Source organism: Ostrea edulis, chromosome 9, assembly GCF_947568905.1.
Source record: "Ostrea edulis chromosome 9, xbOstEdul1.1, whole genome shotgun sequence".
In the NCBI taxonomy this organism is placed as follows: domain Eukaryota; kingdom Metazoa; phylum Mollusca; class Bivalvia; order Ostreida; family Ostreidae; genus Ostrea; species Ostrea edulis.
Genome location: NC_079172.1, coordinates 36,807,819 through 36,827,080, shown reverse-complemented (window position 1 = coordinate 36,827,080; position 19,262 = coordinate 36,807,819). Strand labels below are relative to the sequence as shown.

General features: G+C 34.5%; 1 protein-coding gene across 50 annotated transcripts in view; it reads right to left on the bottom strand.

Annotated features, from left to right (window-relative positions):
* LOC125659436 (leucine-rich repeat-containing protein 15-like) overlaps positions 1–19,262 on the bottom strand; it is a 615,079-nt gene that overhangs the window by 474,301 nt on the left and 121,516 nt on the right. For 46 of the 50 annotated variants that reach the window (XM_056149051.1, XM_056149060.1, XM_056149061.1 and 43 more), the window contains one exon: positions 15,708–15,779. The exons of the other annotated variants lie outside the window; for them this stretch is intronic. In XM_056149051.1, the coding sequence (XP_056005026.1) occupies positions 15,708–15,779 (72 nt within the window). The remainder of the gene's footprint in view (positions 1–15,707; positions 15,780–19,262) is intronic. 50 annotated transcript variants of the gene reach the window in all.

Genomic DNA, 19,262 nt, shown 5'->3' with positions numbered 1-19,262 from the left:
TAGTATGTACCTTTCACGTATAGATACAATTAATATGTATTTTTATGCGAGACAGAATGTATAAATCACGTATAGATTAAGTTAATATATGCATGTACTTAGGCAATAGACATATATAAAATTAGAAGGTACCTTTTTACGTGAGAAAGTGTACAAATTACATAAAAAGTGCTATGTACTTAGACATATAAAGATTTGCTGTGTATGTTTGCGCAAAAGAACGTACGAATCACGTATAAGTACGCAAGAGAACGTACACATCACGTAAAAGTACGCGAGAGAATGTACAAATCACGTATAAGTACGCGATAGAATGTAGAAAGTACGAATGATTAAATTACACTCGAGATAAAATACTTATATTTTCCCGTGTTTCGATAATATAGCGGGAAAATGTTGTATTCACTATTTGTATTCAAATGATATAACTTGTATAGTGGTATGATCCATGGAATGGTGTTAAGGTTCTGACCAATAGAAATGCTTAGTAAGGGGTTTTAAGAGCAGGTTTTGTTAATGTAATCACATCTAGTCGCCGTTCTCCGCGGGTTAAACGAAATGGACGCCGAGGCCGTTCAAAGACAAAATCAACCAAACTTTACAGCATGCGAATAATGATAATTCTCTGAGCAGTTTTTCAGAACTTTGGGACAGCAGATTATCAGATGTGCAGAAAAGTATTAACAACTAGTAATCCTAATTGTTCGCGAACAATTAGAGGTCTTTCCACCTTTTCTGGATTTGTTTCTTGAACTTTGATCTTAATCCATTCTTCAGTAGGTCAAATGAGGCCAAAAAAGAAAAAAAATTGATTTGGCTTGAAAAGAAATTCAAATTTGCCGCCTTGAGTGTTGTAGTGTTGGAGATTAAGGCCTTGGTTTCGCACGATAGTACCGGTCAAATATTTGAAAAAAAGGGTGCGAGTGTTGCATAGGCGGCACATATCAGGTAAAAGTGTAATAGGACTTGTGCAGGTGTTTGGGGTGACTTTGGACCTGTTAGATAGGATATTTGGAGGTGCAAAGAAACCGGATGTCATATTTTCAGAGATTGTAGCTGCTCGTGCATGCTGGGAGTCTACAAGCCTCATGTTGATGTTGTGAAGATGCACTGGATTTTACCGTGTGTGTTGTGGATTGTGGAATTGAATATACAGTTTGTAATTGCTCATCCTATGTGTTCTAATTCACGGAGACAATGTCTTTCAGTCATTTCAACCAAGGAGGCATGCATACGGATTAAGGCTGAGTGACAAATTACCCCAAACAAAATGGCGGCCGGGGTTTCAAGGAAAAGTTTCTGAGTGTAGGATCTGAACGGAGAATAGGAATACTGCATCCCATCTGACCCTGCAGGTAAGTGTTTATTTGTTTACAATGACAGTCAGGATGGAATGTCAATGAGTTCAACTGTCGAGTAAAGTTGCATCATCATTATCAAAAAAAAACAACTTAGTCTTTATGTTGATGCAGGCAGACAATTGAATCTGGCCTATGTCTTTTCATGAATGTAAATGGAATTCATGTTTGATTTACAAGACAGTCAAGAAATAGAAGAAATTGGTTTAGGTCAGATGTGTAGGTGTAGGTCAGATAAGCTAGAATTCTGTAATTGTTGCATGGCATGAGACCGGTCAAAATAGTGTAAACAGCTGATCACAGACAGATCACTTGAAGGGTGGGGGATTTCTTCCTTGGGGACGACAGGCATGATGTGTGGGTTTGCCTTACTCGTGGAGACTGGTCCTGGAGGTGTGACCTTGACCTTTGACCTTGAGCCACTTTCAAGGTCAAACCTCAAAAACCCCATGGGAGAGAACATGTGACCTTGACCTTTGACCCTGGCCTCATTTTGAAGGTCAGAGAGGTCACGGGACTTCGTTTAAGTGGTCTCGCGTCTCTATCTACATCCGTGAAAAAGTTGTGGGCTCCAACGACGACTTCGGAAACTTTCGGGGAAGAGAACCGTCCTTCAGGGTTTTCTGTTTCCCTCGGTCAACTAATAAAGCAGGAAAATATACAGTTCCAAAATATATTTAAATCACTAGCGCTTTCTGGATTTTAACATCCATCCTCAGATGAATACAAATTAATAATGAAAACAAAGTTGTTTATCTTAGAGACGTCTATTGTGACGTCATGACGTCATGATAGTCTTTGCGACGAGGGAATAGATACATGACGTCATAATACAAAAGTTCGGGAAAGATGACTTGGACAAAATAAGAATGAACATTTACATGATAAAAGTTGATGAATTAAGAGGTTTAACAATCAGAATTTCTCATATATGCATTGATTAAAGTTTGTTTAGTTTAGGAGAAAACAGTTTAATGATACAATTTTCTTTAGCAAGTCTCATGGACGTTGATTCTGTTTTAAGTTTATAAAATGGAAATACGATGTAGTTGCCTCTAGCACAGGTGTCAAAGTGTTCGCTGCATGGGGTATTTCTTGTACTGGGATCGTTAATTTGTTGGCGATGGACACGCATCCTGGCTGTTAGTTTGTCCAATATATTCCTCGCCACACCCGTTGCAAATAATGCAGTATAGTAAGTTTTTCGACTTGCATGATATGTTATCATTTACAGTAAAATATTTTCCGCATTTAAAAGTAATAGAAGGTACTGTTTTTAGGAAGGGACATGTACCACACCTTGAGTCACCACATGTAGAAACTGCGTATTTTTCAGGCGTTGAATTGAATTTGGCTTTTGTTAATATTTTTTTCAAGTTAGATGGTTGTCTTTGGCTGTGAAGTAGGTCGGATTTGGGAATAATTTTTTGAAGTTCTAAATCACGCTTGATAACTGTAAAATTCTTCTTAGCTTCCTGAAAGATATTTATATGTTTTGGGTTGTAAGTTGTCATAAATGGTATTAGGAAAGGATCGTGTTCTTTTTCTCTTGTTGTTCTAAGTGTATGCTGTGGAATTTTCTTTGCTTCATTTATCGCTGAAAGAATGAGTGTTTCCGGATAATTCTGCGCAGTAAGAAATATTTTCAATTTCGCCAGTCTTTGGTCTTTAGTATTTTCATCTTTAACAATAGTGTAAATCCTTCTGGCCAAATTGTACGGTTTTATATTTTGGGAAAAATCCGAAGAAGACCTGATCAAGTTTCACAATTTGTTGAATACGCTCAATCCAAATATCCAGTTTACCATGGAATACAGTGATACTTCGATTCCTTTTTTGGACATCAAGGTGATAAAACATGAAACCAACATCCTAACTGATATATTTTACAAAACAAAAAACAACAAAAAACGGACACACACCAATATTTGAATTTCAAACCATGTCATCCTACACACACTAAAAGGAATATCCCGACAAAATAACGACAAAATAGCATGACGCTTTCCCCGCGATACAACCATCAGAACATGTACATGTACGCTGTGACGTACTTTTACATTTTGACGTCATATGGTGCGAAGTGCACAGAGGTACATTTATAACAGCACCGTGATTTTGCGTTCAACATTTGATGAATCAATTTAGCTACTTCAATGCAAATTGCCTTATAATCATGGACGGATGTGGGATTCAGTTTAGAGAGGATTAGAAAAAATCTGAGACGAGGGGGCGGGTGACAGCTTTTAGGTGCTCGATGGGAATAATTTGTTAATCGGGGATGGACGCATATATTTTGTGCTTATATCCATTGATTTATTATCATATATCGTGATTCAATTTCTTCACGATGAAATAAATTAATATTTACATCAGTCTTCATGATAACTTTTCTGAGACGCTATTCATACTAACTAGCTAATTGAATAGATTTATTTGCTCGTTGTCCTTATGAATTTGTTTGCTAGTCCGTAAATAAAAACACACATGTAACAGAAACATCAGACACGATTTATATGGATGCATCTATAACACAGGGACATGTATTAAAAAATTGAGATTGTTAACAAACACAAATCAGACTTTTAAAAATAAAAAAATAAATTGTCATCGATTTTTTTCAATCCAAACACTTTATTGATCGAAAATTTTCCCCTAGCTATACCAGCTAGTGCTGAGACAATTTCTAGACGCGAGTAGTCTCGGGGAGTCGGCTAGTTCATCTGCACGAGCTTTAATGGAGAGTGCTACATTGTACATGTATAAATTTATTATGAACATATTTTGTCAGTATCAATGTTTTCTCTGAACGTCCTCGATATACATGTTCTAATACTTGTAAGTGGTGTACGTTTTACGATATTTTGACACACACCTGTTGATTTTGAATAAATGTTGTAAGTTTTGCTGCATTTGTAACCGGACACATTCAACATTGAATCCTAAAGTGGCATGCAAACGTTGAGATTAAACATTCAATTTCAATACATAGGATGTTTCTGGTATTAAAGAAAAAAAATTACATTGAAGAGATTGACGGTATATAAGTTACACATTGAAGAAATCGACGTTATATATTTGTATGCATCTATTTCATCAAATATTTTAATTTAAATTGTACTCTGACAAAAGGACACATAGATGTATATGCAAGGTGAAGATAACGAACAGTGATCAATCTCATAACTCCTATAAGCAATACAAAATAGATAGTTGGGCCATATATAAGATGGATCATTACTCGTTATCTTCACTTTTCCATCAATGATATGGAAGGTGAAGATAACGAACACTGGTGAATCTCATAACTCTTTAAGGAATACAAAATAGAGAGTTGGGCAAAGATGAACCCCTGGATATACGATCGGTGGGACCAGGTGTCTAGGAGGAGTAAGCATTCCCTGGCGACCGGTCAAACCCGCCATGAGTCCTATAGCTTGATATATTGAATGCTTAACACTGTTTCCATCCAATTGAGACATTATATGGTGTTGTGAATAGTACAGTCATCGATAAGAGAACGGAAGGTATAACATAATCCAATCATATGATAGCTCATTTTGTTCATGTATGCATACTGAAAGATTTTACATAGGTTGTAAGAAAGTGGTGCTTATACACGTGGTTTTCTCTATTTTTCCTTTCAAAGTTTTTGACAAATTGGAACAAAGTTAGTAAGATGTGTATTGTGTAAACAGATCAACAACTCCCATGCTAGAATGATTTGTATAACTCATTGAATCTATAATGACGATTATTGTTTATTTACCATTCATTATACAGTACAATCAATATCTGGTTAAATTGTATGAAGTTTTGATTTTCAAAAATCCAATTTACAAACGGATATTATCTTTAATATTTACTAGAGTTGGTATTCAATCTATTTTTAATAGTGCTAATTTCACTTTCATTTGGGAAATAAATACATGATCATATTAGGATTTTTTTTAATCCAAAAGACTCTGTATCATAATAGCATGTTCGACATATGAATTTTATATCCCTTTGAAGTGAACCAGAAAATGTAGACAATGAGATTATTCTGAGCATAAAAGGCCAATATTTGCAGATTTGTATAGTGCATATAGTTAAGTTTTTTTACTTCTTAACTTCGTATTTCTGATAGGAGCTACGATATTACTTATTGTTTATTTATCGTCACCGTTTCCTCATTGTACAGTATTAATTATCAAAAAATATTAAAGGGGAAAGCCGGCGCTCTAAATTCTCGGCAGAGAAAATAAGTGCTTTGTCATTAGGGAGGAAGGATAGACCATGCTTAAACAAATACACAGGAATGGGAGCACTCTGAATGATCAAAATAATGAACTCGGTACTGTACCACTGCAACTTCCGGAGAGAAAGAAAAACAGCGTGGGTACTTATTGAATATCCCTACTAGAATCTTTACAAGGCTATTTATCATTTCATAATTCAAATTCAAAACAATAAAATCCATGTATCACTCGCTTTCTGTTAAGTGAAGGAGAAGAAAGAAATTTTATAGAAAAAAATTAAGGAAGTAGACCAATATGAGAATATATTCAAAACCAGGTTTTCTCATGTCAAATGTTACTGTTTGGTATCGTTTTAATTATATAAATACATTGAAAACAATATAATGCATATTATAAAAAAACTGGGTTTTTTTTAAATAAATAACTACAGCATTTATTTTACCCCGATCAGTTTTCACACCTCCTGAAAGGAAACCAATAACCACAGCATTTATCGGGACTACTTAATACTGATTGTATTTTCTCAGTATTTATCAACAAATATCAAAATCCACAGTACAAATGACAATAAGAATCAAAATGTCACTGTACCAATAAAATATCAATAACAACAGTGAAAACACCATTAATCAGAATGCATCAGTACTGACAGAAGAATAACAGTGATTATCAACATTTATCAGTAAAACATATCATTCTCGGTGCACTTTCCGAACAGCATTTGAAAAAAAAAAAAAAAAAAAATCCACGTAGACATAACTGTTTCCTGTTCTGCCATTATCGTAAACTCCTCTGTAATGTTAGAATTATGACATCTAAGTAGTCATTACAGTACTTAAAAATGTATTCCTTTAGTGAAGAGAGTGTGTATTCTTTCAATTGTATAGATGCAAAATATCACATCTCTATCTGATTATCTATGGGAAGAACCCACACTTCAAGAATATTGACATAGTATTTAATAATGCAGGTGTGAAATTGCTGTATATACAACCTTATGACAGCATACAACGTCCATAACTGTTGATCATTTTAACTTTTATATCCCTATCCTTGCTTTGTGATGATGTTCACTAAATTTTATGAATCTTTTATTTGTCTATTGCTGAAAAGTTAACAATAAGACATAAAATAAGCTGGTATATTCAAGGGTCCGTGGTTATCCACCTCTCTATTTTGTATTGTCTATAGGAGTTATGAGATTGATCAAAGCTTGTTATCTTCACCTTTGTAAACTATGAAATACTTTTCATTTGCTTCTCTCTTTTTTTTTGATTAGTTGTAACATATTGATTATCATGCACAATCTTCAGTTGCCTTTGCAGATGTTAAAACACATATGCGTACGTGGGATAATGCACGAAAGGTAAATATAACGATCAGTGATCAATCTCAAAATTCTCATAAGAAATACAAAATAGAGAGTTTGGCAAAAACGGACCCATGGGTATACCAGAGGTGGAAACAGGTGACCAGGAAGAGTGAGAACTCCATGTCAACCCGTCACACATGCTGTGAGTCATATGTCTTGATCAGGTAAACAGAGTAATCAGTAGTCAAATCAGAGTGCCAAAACGGTCTTACAATGAATATGAAGGAAGTCAAACATCATTTGACCCAATGATATGGTGTATTGGAAAACTACATATAAATGTAGATCATAATAGCTACCATATAAGTTGCGAAATGCTGACTTTAAACGGAACTGTTTAAACCCCTGTAACATTAACTTGTTTGACATCAGCCTGTCTTTTAACAAAACAATGAAATATTAATATGTGTTAAAGTCACTACTTGTTCATTCTTTCTACAATAAAATTCCTTAGGGTTCCTGCTTCCCTTCTTTCTTTTTTATTCTTTGAATGATCTATTTGACTGCTCTTTCTTAAAAATATTTCTACCTTTGCTTTTGTTCAAAATTTTATCACTAAATTATCACTATGGTGTTTCCATAAAATGCCATAGATTTCAAAACATACCATTTGTTATGTAAAATGTAATTTAATAATGTGTAGAACTAGAACACAAACAGGATCTAAAAATTAAGAGGATGTCGGGATGTATTACTGATTAAGGTAGAAAGAACGAATATTGTGTCCAATGCCATCTCATGTGCTATGACACTCTTAATTTTTCAATCATTACTTGTTTGCGCATAATCTACATCAATTTTTTTATTGACATTTCCAGATATCCCTGTTTGTAAATCTGTAATTTTCCAAAACCATTTTTCTGTAAGATGTTTATTTGATTATCTGATAGATCAATCTGGATCCATTAAGCATTTTATATTTCAAATTGTATTACATATCATGAAACAAAGCTCCGCTATTTATAGAAGAGTGTTAAAGGACACAACGCATGTTTCTAAACTTTTTCATTTTTTCAGCAAAATCAATTCTTCTTATGCCTAAAACTTCTTGCATGTAATGTTGTATACTTTGAAAACATGAGATGTGTCCTTTAATCATCACGGTGATATGTAGATATCTGATATTTTGCTCGTATTTCAAAACATCCGACCAGTCGCGGTATCTCATTAGTACTTGGGCGAGTCAATAGGTAACCAGCCCATTCCATTACCGATTGATCGAGACGGTCACGATTTTCATGCCTTGTTTTAATATATGTTTTATACCTGGGTACAAAATTGCACGCGTATCGAGTCATTCTTTAATAAGATATTGAATGTCAAACATGGCTAGAGATGTAAAGGCATGCCTTTCATCTAAAGTTGAATACCGTGTTATAATTCGGTACTTGCATTTAAAAGGTAAAACATGCAAGGAAATACATGGCGAGTTAGCCGATGGTTATGGGTCTTCTGCACCATCTTATGCTCAGGTTAAATTCTGGATAGGGGAATTCAAACGCAGTAGAACGTCTTTAGCAGATGAAGTCAGGTCTGAACGCCCACTGGATGCCACCGACGAAGAAATGTGTAAGAAAGTTCGGGATATAAGCAGATCGGGACGTGCAGGGGTTGGCATGTTAAAGAGTCCTCACTGTTACGACTTTAGCGTTAGGTATAGTTCTGAATTAATAGTGCTTCAACTTTAGCTGGTGACGTCTCAACATAAGTTAAATTCTCGACGGGACGTAAAACAATCAGCCTTCTAACCAACTAACCGTCTATGTTTCAAGTTTCAACATTTCATTGTTAACTTTGATTAGGAATTATCAATTTGGCAAACAAGTGATACTAGTAATCGCAACACTTCATTTGAATGATATGACCAGAACAATCAATGAATTATCTGTTTCTCAAACTCTATTAAGATATTTTAGTACTTCAAATAAAATCGATACTGCTTTGTTGAATTAATAAATTTGCAAGCATTTGATTTTGCTAAGTGAAGCATTCTAGGTGGTTTGCTCCTTTCTCCACTGAACTTTTTGCATAGATTGTGACTACTTTAAATGTTTGTCGTACAGACTGATGTGTACTACTACGCCAGTGGAACAGTGAACGAACGCTGAACGGTTTAGGGACGAACGGTTCTGTTTGGGGAAACGAACGTTTACCGGTTTGAAGGGAACGGTTTTCAACGATAACGGAACTGTTTTTATCTGAAACGGAAAACATTAAGATTGAAAACGAACGGTTTTCTTCGGTCGAAAATTGAAAACGAACGGTTTGGCTTCGATTTCAAATTCTGCATTTCTGACAATTTTGGTACTTTTTATTCATATATAGACATTGCGGAAAAGAAAGAGAGTACGTGTCAAAAAAGTTTAATTTGATCGATATGATGAATATTTTAAAAAAGAAGGAAGAGAGAGGGAAGTATATTAATACATACAATTACATGTGCCTTACATTACACATGTGGATATTTATATTTGTGTTACACATGTATGTAATCAATTAAAAATCACTTTACACATTAGAAAAATGGAATTGTGTGATTTGAGGCGTGGTCCGATTTAGATATAATACAAAGTAACATTGCCACTCTTTACTCAAAATGTTATGATTTTTTTCTTCCGATTACTTAGTGCACAGGTAATTTCAAAGAGGAATTCAGTTTGTACATGTATAACGTGTAATTTGGAACATTTATATATGGGCTCAATGTAGTGCATTAAAGCGTTTGAAATCATATACAGTTCCTGACACATTGATTTTGACTACGGTTAACTCCGTTTACCTGATCAGGATATAGGGCTCACGGCGGGTGTGACCGGTCGACAGGGGATGCTGAATCTTCCTAGGCACTTGATCCCACCTCTGGTGTGCCCAGGGGTCCGTGTTTTCCCAACTATATAGTTTGTATTGCTTATAGGAGTTATGTGATTGATCACTTTTCGTTATCTTCACCTTTCATACATTTTCATAATGAATGTATCAAAAAATGAATACATCAATGAATGTCTATGTAATCTAATAATAAATAACAATTCTGGATCGAATTTAAATTTAGAACCCTTAATAACAGTTTTCAATAAAAATATTCATTGTGCATTAAAACCCCCGATAGGGGTATGCCTGCATTGTTTCATTGTGATGGTGACATGTGACGTTAATTAATGGTACATATAAAGGTACCCTTTCGATAAACATACATTAAAAGGGTTTGGGTGACATATCCCAAAATTAAAAGAGGATATCAAAGAGGGCAAAGTCACTTGAGATGGGGACCTATTGTGTGAACTCTGTGTCCACTCTCCCGTAGATTAGTACAATGTACACCATTACTGTAGCAACTCTTAGTGCCTCGACCAATTCATACCCTCTTTTGAAGATGACACCACACAAACTGCTTTTGGAATTCTTATAAATGATTGTTTTTGATTTCCCGAAAAACATTTTCACGACTCGGAAATATGTCAAATTCAGATCAATGTAAGAGTTGTCCGTACTTAAAGTAGATCATGTAATTTGACATTTTATTTCCGAGCTTTTTCTTTTCATCAACAGTAACATTATTGCTATTCATTTATTTATTTATTGGTTTAAAAATGAAACATCCATGTTCATTCATTTTGTTCTTCAGTAAAAAGATTTTACCCATTGATTAAGAATATACTTTGTCGTGTCGTGATATACTTGTAATTTGTCGGTAAACATTTACGGATGTGAACTGCAGAACTGTCCACCCTTGTACAAGTTTAAAATATTGTGTCGAATCAGGAACGATAGCATTCTCCATGTCGACCTAACGCCATGTTGAAATAAAATAACAAACTGACGTACGAGTTCCAAGTGACCATGCGGGAACGCATAGTTTGTGGGAACGAACGGTTTGGGCTTGAAACAAAACGCTGAACGCTTGAAATGAAACAGTTTAGTGTGGGAATGGAACGGTTTTATCGAGAACAAAACAGTTTAAGGTGGGAATTGGACAGTTTTTATCGAGAACAGAACGGTAACAGAACGCTTCAGGGTCTAAATGTTGAGTTTCTTGAAATAAGTTTTTGTTTTTTATCGCGACAACAGTGGCCGTGATAGATGATATCGGTTTGCAAGGTATCTCATAAGCAGCCATACTTTCACATCACTTGTGAGTTGATTGACAAATAAACAATCACTATATATTTCATTTCAAACGTATTCTGTGTTACCGTCAGGGATTGAGTCCTGGACACTCCGGTTGCAAATATAATAACAAAATTTAGATAGCGCCTTATATAAAACAAATTACGCTAAGGTGTATTAAAAAGATGAGCAGAAGAATGTAACAATAAAACACAATCAAAAGAAATGAAATTAGATGACAATATGAAAAAAGATTTTACACCTTTAGAATTATCAAAATAAAACACAATAATTAAGATCGATAGTTAAACTTGTTTTTATGTTGAACGCTATGCAGAGTATTGGCGCTTTTCTAAAAATACACTAAAGTGCTTTACGCAACTAGGTTTAGAACTTCCGTAGTAAAATACACTATAATTTTGTGGTGAAATTACTTAAGAGTTCTAGAACTCTTACGGTTAAAAACCGAAACGATACTACCTATATTTTGACTGTGACAGCTATCGTAAATTCCCCGCATTGTAATTCTTAACTGTAATGATGTGCTCCCCTTAGCTTTTTCATTGGGGAGGGGGGGGGGGTTAAAACGTCTTAGGATATCAGTAATATTGCAGATGCGGGAGTGATTCACTACTGCAACATTTTCGATCATTCTACATATTAGCTGACTTTCTTTACGTAAATAAAATGATATTCTATGCTACTTTGACATTATCTGAATTAACAATCTGCATATTACGATTTCCGAAGCTCTATTTTACCGTTTCCAGCAATTTCTATATATTCATATTTAGCGATTCATATTTATGCGCCATGTATGATTCACTGAAGTTTCAACTTCCGGGTGCTATATGGCAATGTAAGGTAGTGTTTATATCAATGGACGAGTACGGAGGGAAAAGCGGATTCGTCAGTATTAAAAAAAAAGTTTGAATTTGATATCAAGTTAAAAACAACGAACAGCAGAATGTATATTTGTTCTGCCACCATATCATTTCCCTTCCTTTGTCGTAATGACTCAATTATCTACATTTTAAAGATGATTGTCAATGTTTAAGTCTTTCACTTGATCCAACTACAAGATCTCACGATAACAAGCATGCAGGAGCAGACGAAGAATTTGGCATGTTGTACGTGATATTCAATTTAAAAAAAAAAAACCTCTATTAGACATACCAAAGCACAAAGTTAGTAATATGTTTTGGTGTAAATAACATTGGAGACAAATACAAGGGGTTTATTACAGGTTATTGGTAAAAATATTTTCAACCATTACGAAGATCCTGTGGATTTGTAGCCCTTTCCCGAAAACGTCAGAATAGAACAAAATCAGAGAGGGGTACATTAGTGCAGGTATATGACAATCACTTGAATAACCCATAACATTTTACTTTTGGAAAACATCAATAAGTCGTATTTGTAAACAAAAGGTCGGGTGAAGGCAGGTTACCAGCTGAATTTTTATTGATATACATGTACTCAGAAATAAATAAAAATTCTTTAGACAAAAAGTACTGTCACAAAATGAAAATAAAAAATTCTCTCAACGTCGATGAAGTTCTCTAGTACCAGTAAGTATTGTGCATTTGACGATCTTTTGATGAGCACCCGCTGATCTTAACATAACTTATTTTAAGTACTACGACATTTTAACACGACACATCCAATATCAACACATAAACAGACATATAAACGTTGAGCTTAACATTTCATGATATTGTTTTTAAAGAAAACAAATCAGTGAAGAGATTCCTTTTATATATGTTATTTATCTATTCCATCAAAAAAGTAAATCTAAATTGTATTCTAACAAAGGAAACATAATTCTATGAAGCCATTAAAATTTTAGGGGTATGCTCTCCCCCAAATCCATTTTAGATCCGCCAGTGATAAGCACCCAAAATAGGCCCTAAACGTACAATTTAAAAATCACATACAAATTATCTTGATAAAGATTTTATATTTGTTTATGTGCTTAAAAAATCTATCAGCTTTCTTTCGATTTCACTCAATGGGCCACTTTATAAATCACACATTATTTTCTAATCACCTACATTTATGTTATTTTAATAGCATTCCTTCAAATAATCTGTTTACTATAATGTTCTTTAAACTTCTATATCGTATATGTTCATTTACATGTTTGAACGATATTTCCTACGTTTATAAATTTCAAAAACCACACAAGTTTTCTTACATACATGATGGTATCAATAAGAGGTGAAGATAAGGAAGTGATCAATCTCATAACTCATATAATGTAAAACTTATACGGTACCAATTTTGATGCACCAGATGCGCATTTCGACAAATAATGGCTCTTCAGTGATGATCAACAGAAATATTTGAAATCCGAAATAACAATGAAGTTTTAGAGCTATTATAGCCAAAAACAGCGTGCCAAAAACAGTGGAGGCAAATTCGTCTAATGATAAGAGCTATGCATGAGGGAGATAATACTTAATTTTGAAATGAATTTCTAAATTTTATAACAGCAATTAAATATACATCCGTATTTTCTAGTAACGAAGTACTTAGGAATATAAGGAATACAAAATAAAGAGCTGAGCAATCACGAACTACTGGATATATTAGAGTTGGGATAAGGTGCCTTGAAGGAGTAACCGTCCCCTGTCCACCGGTCACAGCCGGTCACAGCTCACATGCCGTGTGCCCTATACCTTGATCAGGTAAACAGATTAATTTTAGTCAAATCAGTGCCCCAAGAAAGGTCTAACAATCGATATGAAACACGTCAGAGAGCATTCTATTCAAAGACTAGTTGTATTGACAGACTAGATCATTGTAACGACCATAAAATTGCGAAATACTGCTTTAAAAGGAGATATTTGAAACCCCTGTAACATCAACTTTAGTAGCCTGATTATACGTAGAACAAGCATATGTGTATTGAATAAATTTAGAAATTTATACATCACATGGGGGTAATAATGGTAAATATTGCTACATAAATACGATTGATTTAAACAGATTTCATTGTATGAGTGTATATCATATACAACTAGCTGCAATAATGTAGCCCTATCCATTTTTTTTTTAATTCTGACGTTTTCGGGATAGGGCTACAATTCCATAGGATCTCCGTAATGGTGCAAAATAATTTTATGAATAACCGATAATAAACTCTGTGTATTACTCCCAAATGTTGTTTACACCAAAAGGAGTACCAACTTTGTGCTCGGGCATGTCTAATAAAGGTGTTTTTCATTAAATATAATGTACAGGATGCAAAATTCTTCGTCTGCTCCGCCATGCTTGTTATCGCGAGATCTCGTAGGTGGATCTAATGAAAAGCCTAATCATTGACAATCAGCGCGAAAATGTAGTTACTCGAGCCACTTCGACAAAGAAAGAAAAATCATATTGTTGCAGAAAGAATTTACACTCTGCTGTTCGGTTTTTAACTTGATATTAAATTCAAACCTTTTCAATACCGACGAAATAGCTTTCGCCTCCATACTTTTCCATTGATGTAAATACTACCTTATATGGCATATGCAAATGACTTGACAACCGGAAGTTGAAACTTCAGTACATCAAACATGGCGCACAAATATGAATCGAGAAATTGGAATTTATCGAAATTGTTGAAAACGGTAGAATAGAGCCTCACAAATCTAAAGTTGCAGGTTGTAAATTTATATAATGACTAAGAAACATAAAATATCATTTTATTTACGTAAAGAAAGTCAGGAAATGTTTAGAATGAGCGCAAATGTTGCGGGAGTGAATCACTCCCGCATTTGCACCATTACGGAGATCCTAAGGAGTTGTAGCCCTCTCCCTAAAAAAAAAAAAAAAAAAAAAAAAAAAAAAAATCAGAGAGGGCTACATTATTGCAGCTATATACAACGGTTTCAACATAAGTTCTTCCAACGCACGGGACTATCACCTTAATTCCAAATGTCAATATACTAACTACTATGATAAATAGACATAATCATTTCTTAGTTACATTAAAAAGATAGATGAATATTCATGTATTAATAGTCAGTTATTTGAATAGAGCATGGTGTTACGCAGTGATATCTACGTTTTCCAGAATCTCTAACTTTGATTAAGTATGTTGGTTTATTTCAACATGTTGAGCTTCTGTTCCCCATAGAAGTAAATGACAATCAATAATAGATAATGGAGTAAATGTAAAAGACATCATAATAATTGAATCCTGGCATTATATAATAAATAGATATGGGAAGTTGACAAATGAGGAACTGAAAACATCCCGTTTGTCATAAATTGGACTTGTTAGTTTGCAGATAACATCTATTTTCAATCAAATATCTATGTACGAAGCAAATGTTGAGGACTCTGTGGTGCCTTTATTTCGAGTTCACAGGGATATATCGAATCGAGATATGAATAAAACTGATTATTGTTAATAAATAAACGTCGTAAATATATCTAAGTGTCGACACCACAGCAAGAAGTTTTTTTTTCTTCTCATGTGGAAACTTTTGAATAAACTCTGCTTTATAGGAATAGAAAAACGGGTCAACTAAAAGTCGATGCTTTTCGATAACATGAGTATTCATTTTTAAATAGAATAGTTCAGATTCCAATTTAAGAATAGTTCATAGTGAGCAAAGTGTATATAGAGATACTTACAGAGACTCTAGATTTCCCAATCCTTCAAACGCTCCCTTCTCCAACGTTGTTAGTTGATTGAGGGACACATATCTATATTAAAAAGATATATTGATTACCCGGCAATCATTGACACGGAATTGCTTAATTAGATCGCAATGAATAAAAATCAAGAACATTTAATATATGATCTGGAAAGAAGACGGAATGATACATATCAGAAAAGCCATCAATAAATTATGAAGTTGGGTTGAATGCTGTTCCTCTCTAGTGTTGATGAAAAGGTGAAGATAAAACACGACAACCAATCTCATAAACACTACTAAGGTGAATCATTCCATCAAAATTCCAATTAATCTGTTCCATAAAGCACCTTATATGAAGTATACTTTCACAATCAAAAGACCGATACAAACTGTCAATTATTCTGTTTTATTGTTGGTGATTTTCCGGAATGATAAAAAAGGTGTATTGTTTACCAATAATAATTTAAGGGCCAAAATTCGCTTTGATTTAATGAATAATATAAATAGTTGAATGAGGCATTGACTGTGGAAGTGATGATAGCTATTTTTGTCTCAAAATCTTTCAATGACATAAAATATATATAACACTGACTAATAAAAACATTCATTTTTTTTTTTTTTTACAAAAAAAAAGAGAAACCTAACAAAACTACGTTACATAACCGATTTTAGTGTAAAAAAAAATATATGGAAGAATTATTGTCTTGCAAGACAATAATTATCAAATCATCAAAATCACATATTCATGTCCATCCTTTGAAGTTAAAAAGTGTTTGAAATTATTAAATAATGGTGTTGTATGTATTTATGAAAAGCAATTTCCATTAGATTCAATGTGGTGACAAAATGACAGCAAATGCCCTTGAAATAAGGTATGTCTCAAAGACGCAGCTAAATGTTTTATTTTTTCAAACAAAAAAATTATGAAAATCAAAAACATCACTTGTTGATACTTTTTGGGATATACGTCTAAATTCTTCTAAAACACTCTTCCGATAGTGAATAATACTTTCACTAGCCGTTGAGTACAATTTTACCCCTGGAAGTACCAGATAGAAGAGGGTGCTAAGAAGGTAAACATCCCGAATTCATTCATCACAACACCCCTGCACAACACACTCGTCACAACCTAGCAACACCCCATTACACTCTCATAACATCCCACCACACCTTCAAAAAACTGTCACACCCGCACAAAATACCCCATCATACCCAAACAACTCCCCATCACACGAACAAAACACCCAATCACACCCATAAAACACCCCATCACATCCGAACAACACACCCATCACACCCACATAACACCCATCACATCCATACCACACCCAATCACACCTATACAACACCCCATCACACCATACAACACCCCATTACACTCATACAACACCCATCACACCCACACAACACCCTATCATACCCACACAACAACCCATCCACCCATACAAGACCCGATCACACACCCAATATTTAAACACACCAACACAACACCCTATCACACCCATACAACACCCCACCACACCCACACAACACTCTATCACCCCCGAATAACACCTCATCAAACCTGTACAACACCCCATCACACCCACAACACTCCCATCACACCCTCACAACACCCCAACATACCAATACGATAACCTCATCCCACTCATACAATACACCATCACAACCACACAACACCCTTTTCACACCCACAGAACACCCCATCACACCCACACAACACCCCCATCACACCCATACAGCACCCCATCACACATATACATTACCTCATCACATCCAAATAACACCCCCATCACACCCTCACAACATCCCATCACACCCATACAGCACCCCATCACACATGTACAACACCTCCGCTCCTTAGTGCCCGTTACTTAGATATTATGACATTTTTTCAAAAAAAAAAAATTTGTGAGGAAGATATATACTTTATGATAAAGAAATACAACCAGAAGTAATAAATGAATTAGCTGTTAGTTATAAAACTGATAATTGTGTTATGAATGCGCATAATTCATACTCGAAATGAGTTCCTTACAAAACTTTACATCAAAATAAAGGAAAATCCTATTTTGACGCTCTTCATCAAGAAATTGATCTCCTTTATTAATTCATTAATTTGTAAACAATTTTACATTAAGAGATTGTAGTTGTCTGATTACAATATTTTCTGACACCTCTTTTGGAATCCGATTCGGTGAAAGGCAAAGATAACGAACAGTAATCAGTCTCATAACTCCCACAAGCGATACAAAATAGAGAGTTGGGCAAACATGGACCTCTCGATATATTATATGTGGGATCAGGTGTCAAGGAGGAGTAAGCATCTCCTGTCCACCGGTCACACCTGCTGTGAATCCTATATCTTAATCAGGTAAACGAAGTATTCCGTAGTCAAAGTTAGTGTGCCAAGAACAGTCTAACGATAGGTACGAAACAAGTCAAACAACATTTGACCCAATGATAGGTTGTATTGATTGTTTTCACGACCATATAATTTGCGAAATGCTGATTTTAAACGAGACTGTTGATCATTATAATTGAATTATTTAATATATCTGATTTATATTGATGCTCATATATATATAAAAAGATGGGATTATCGAGATTTTCTAGCATGAGGATTTGTAAAGTTACACATAGACACAACCCCGAGTGATTTCAATATTGAATCCTTTGTTTGATAATTCCGAAATCGGCATAAAATTATTTTTTTTGTTCAATGTCAACATTTATTCTGGCAATGTCAATACATTACTTCTGTGTGCGATATGCTGACGATTTTTAAAACACGATTTAAAAATAGATAAAGGAACATTCACACATACCAAAATATCATAGTGTTCACTAATATTCTTACTGAAAGTCAGGAATTATGGAATTAGGATTACCTTCCGGTTTCAATTAAACACCGTCAAGTTAAATCAAACACCATAACCATCCCCCCCCCCTAAAAATCGTCCTGTTGCAATAAAGTATATGATAAATGGAAATAGTGACAGGGATTTTCATCATATTGATTTTAATTCATAAGATTAAGCTCAATGTGGTGAAGACAGAAATTACAGGAAACTTTTGTTTAAGTACCTGTGAATACTATACATAAATTCTTAGATATAACTATCTTTCGAAGTTTAAAAAGGAGGGAACTATATCTAGTACAGTGGTGAGGGTGATGGGAGTGAGATATTCAGTGTGATACTATTCTGAAAACTGAATAAATCTGAAATCAGCTCTACTTTCTACCTTCCCTCTCACCGCCGTTTGTTCATTTAAATGACTTGAACGACCATGAACACGCATTTTGTCTAAATTTGATGAAATAGAAAAGTAGCGGGTGAGAATTGTATCAAACATGACGGAAATGGAAATATGAAAAATACGAAAGAAATGAATATTGTCAACAATTCAATTCAAAAGAAGCTAGTCCCCTCTACCTGAGTCTTATCTAACATTGTGGAAATACACATAGTTGACTCAAAATCCAAATTCAAAGCGCTTAAAGCATCATGGATCCCCAAAATAATCTCATGTAACCATAAATTAAAAC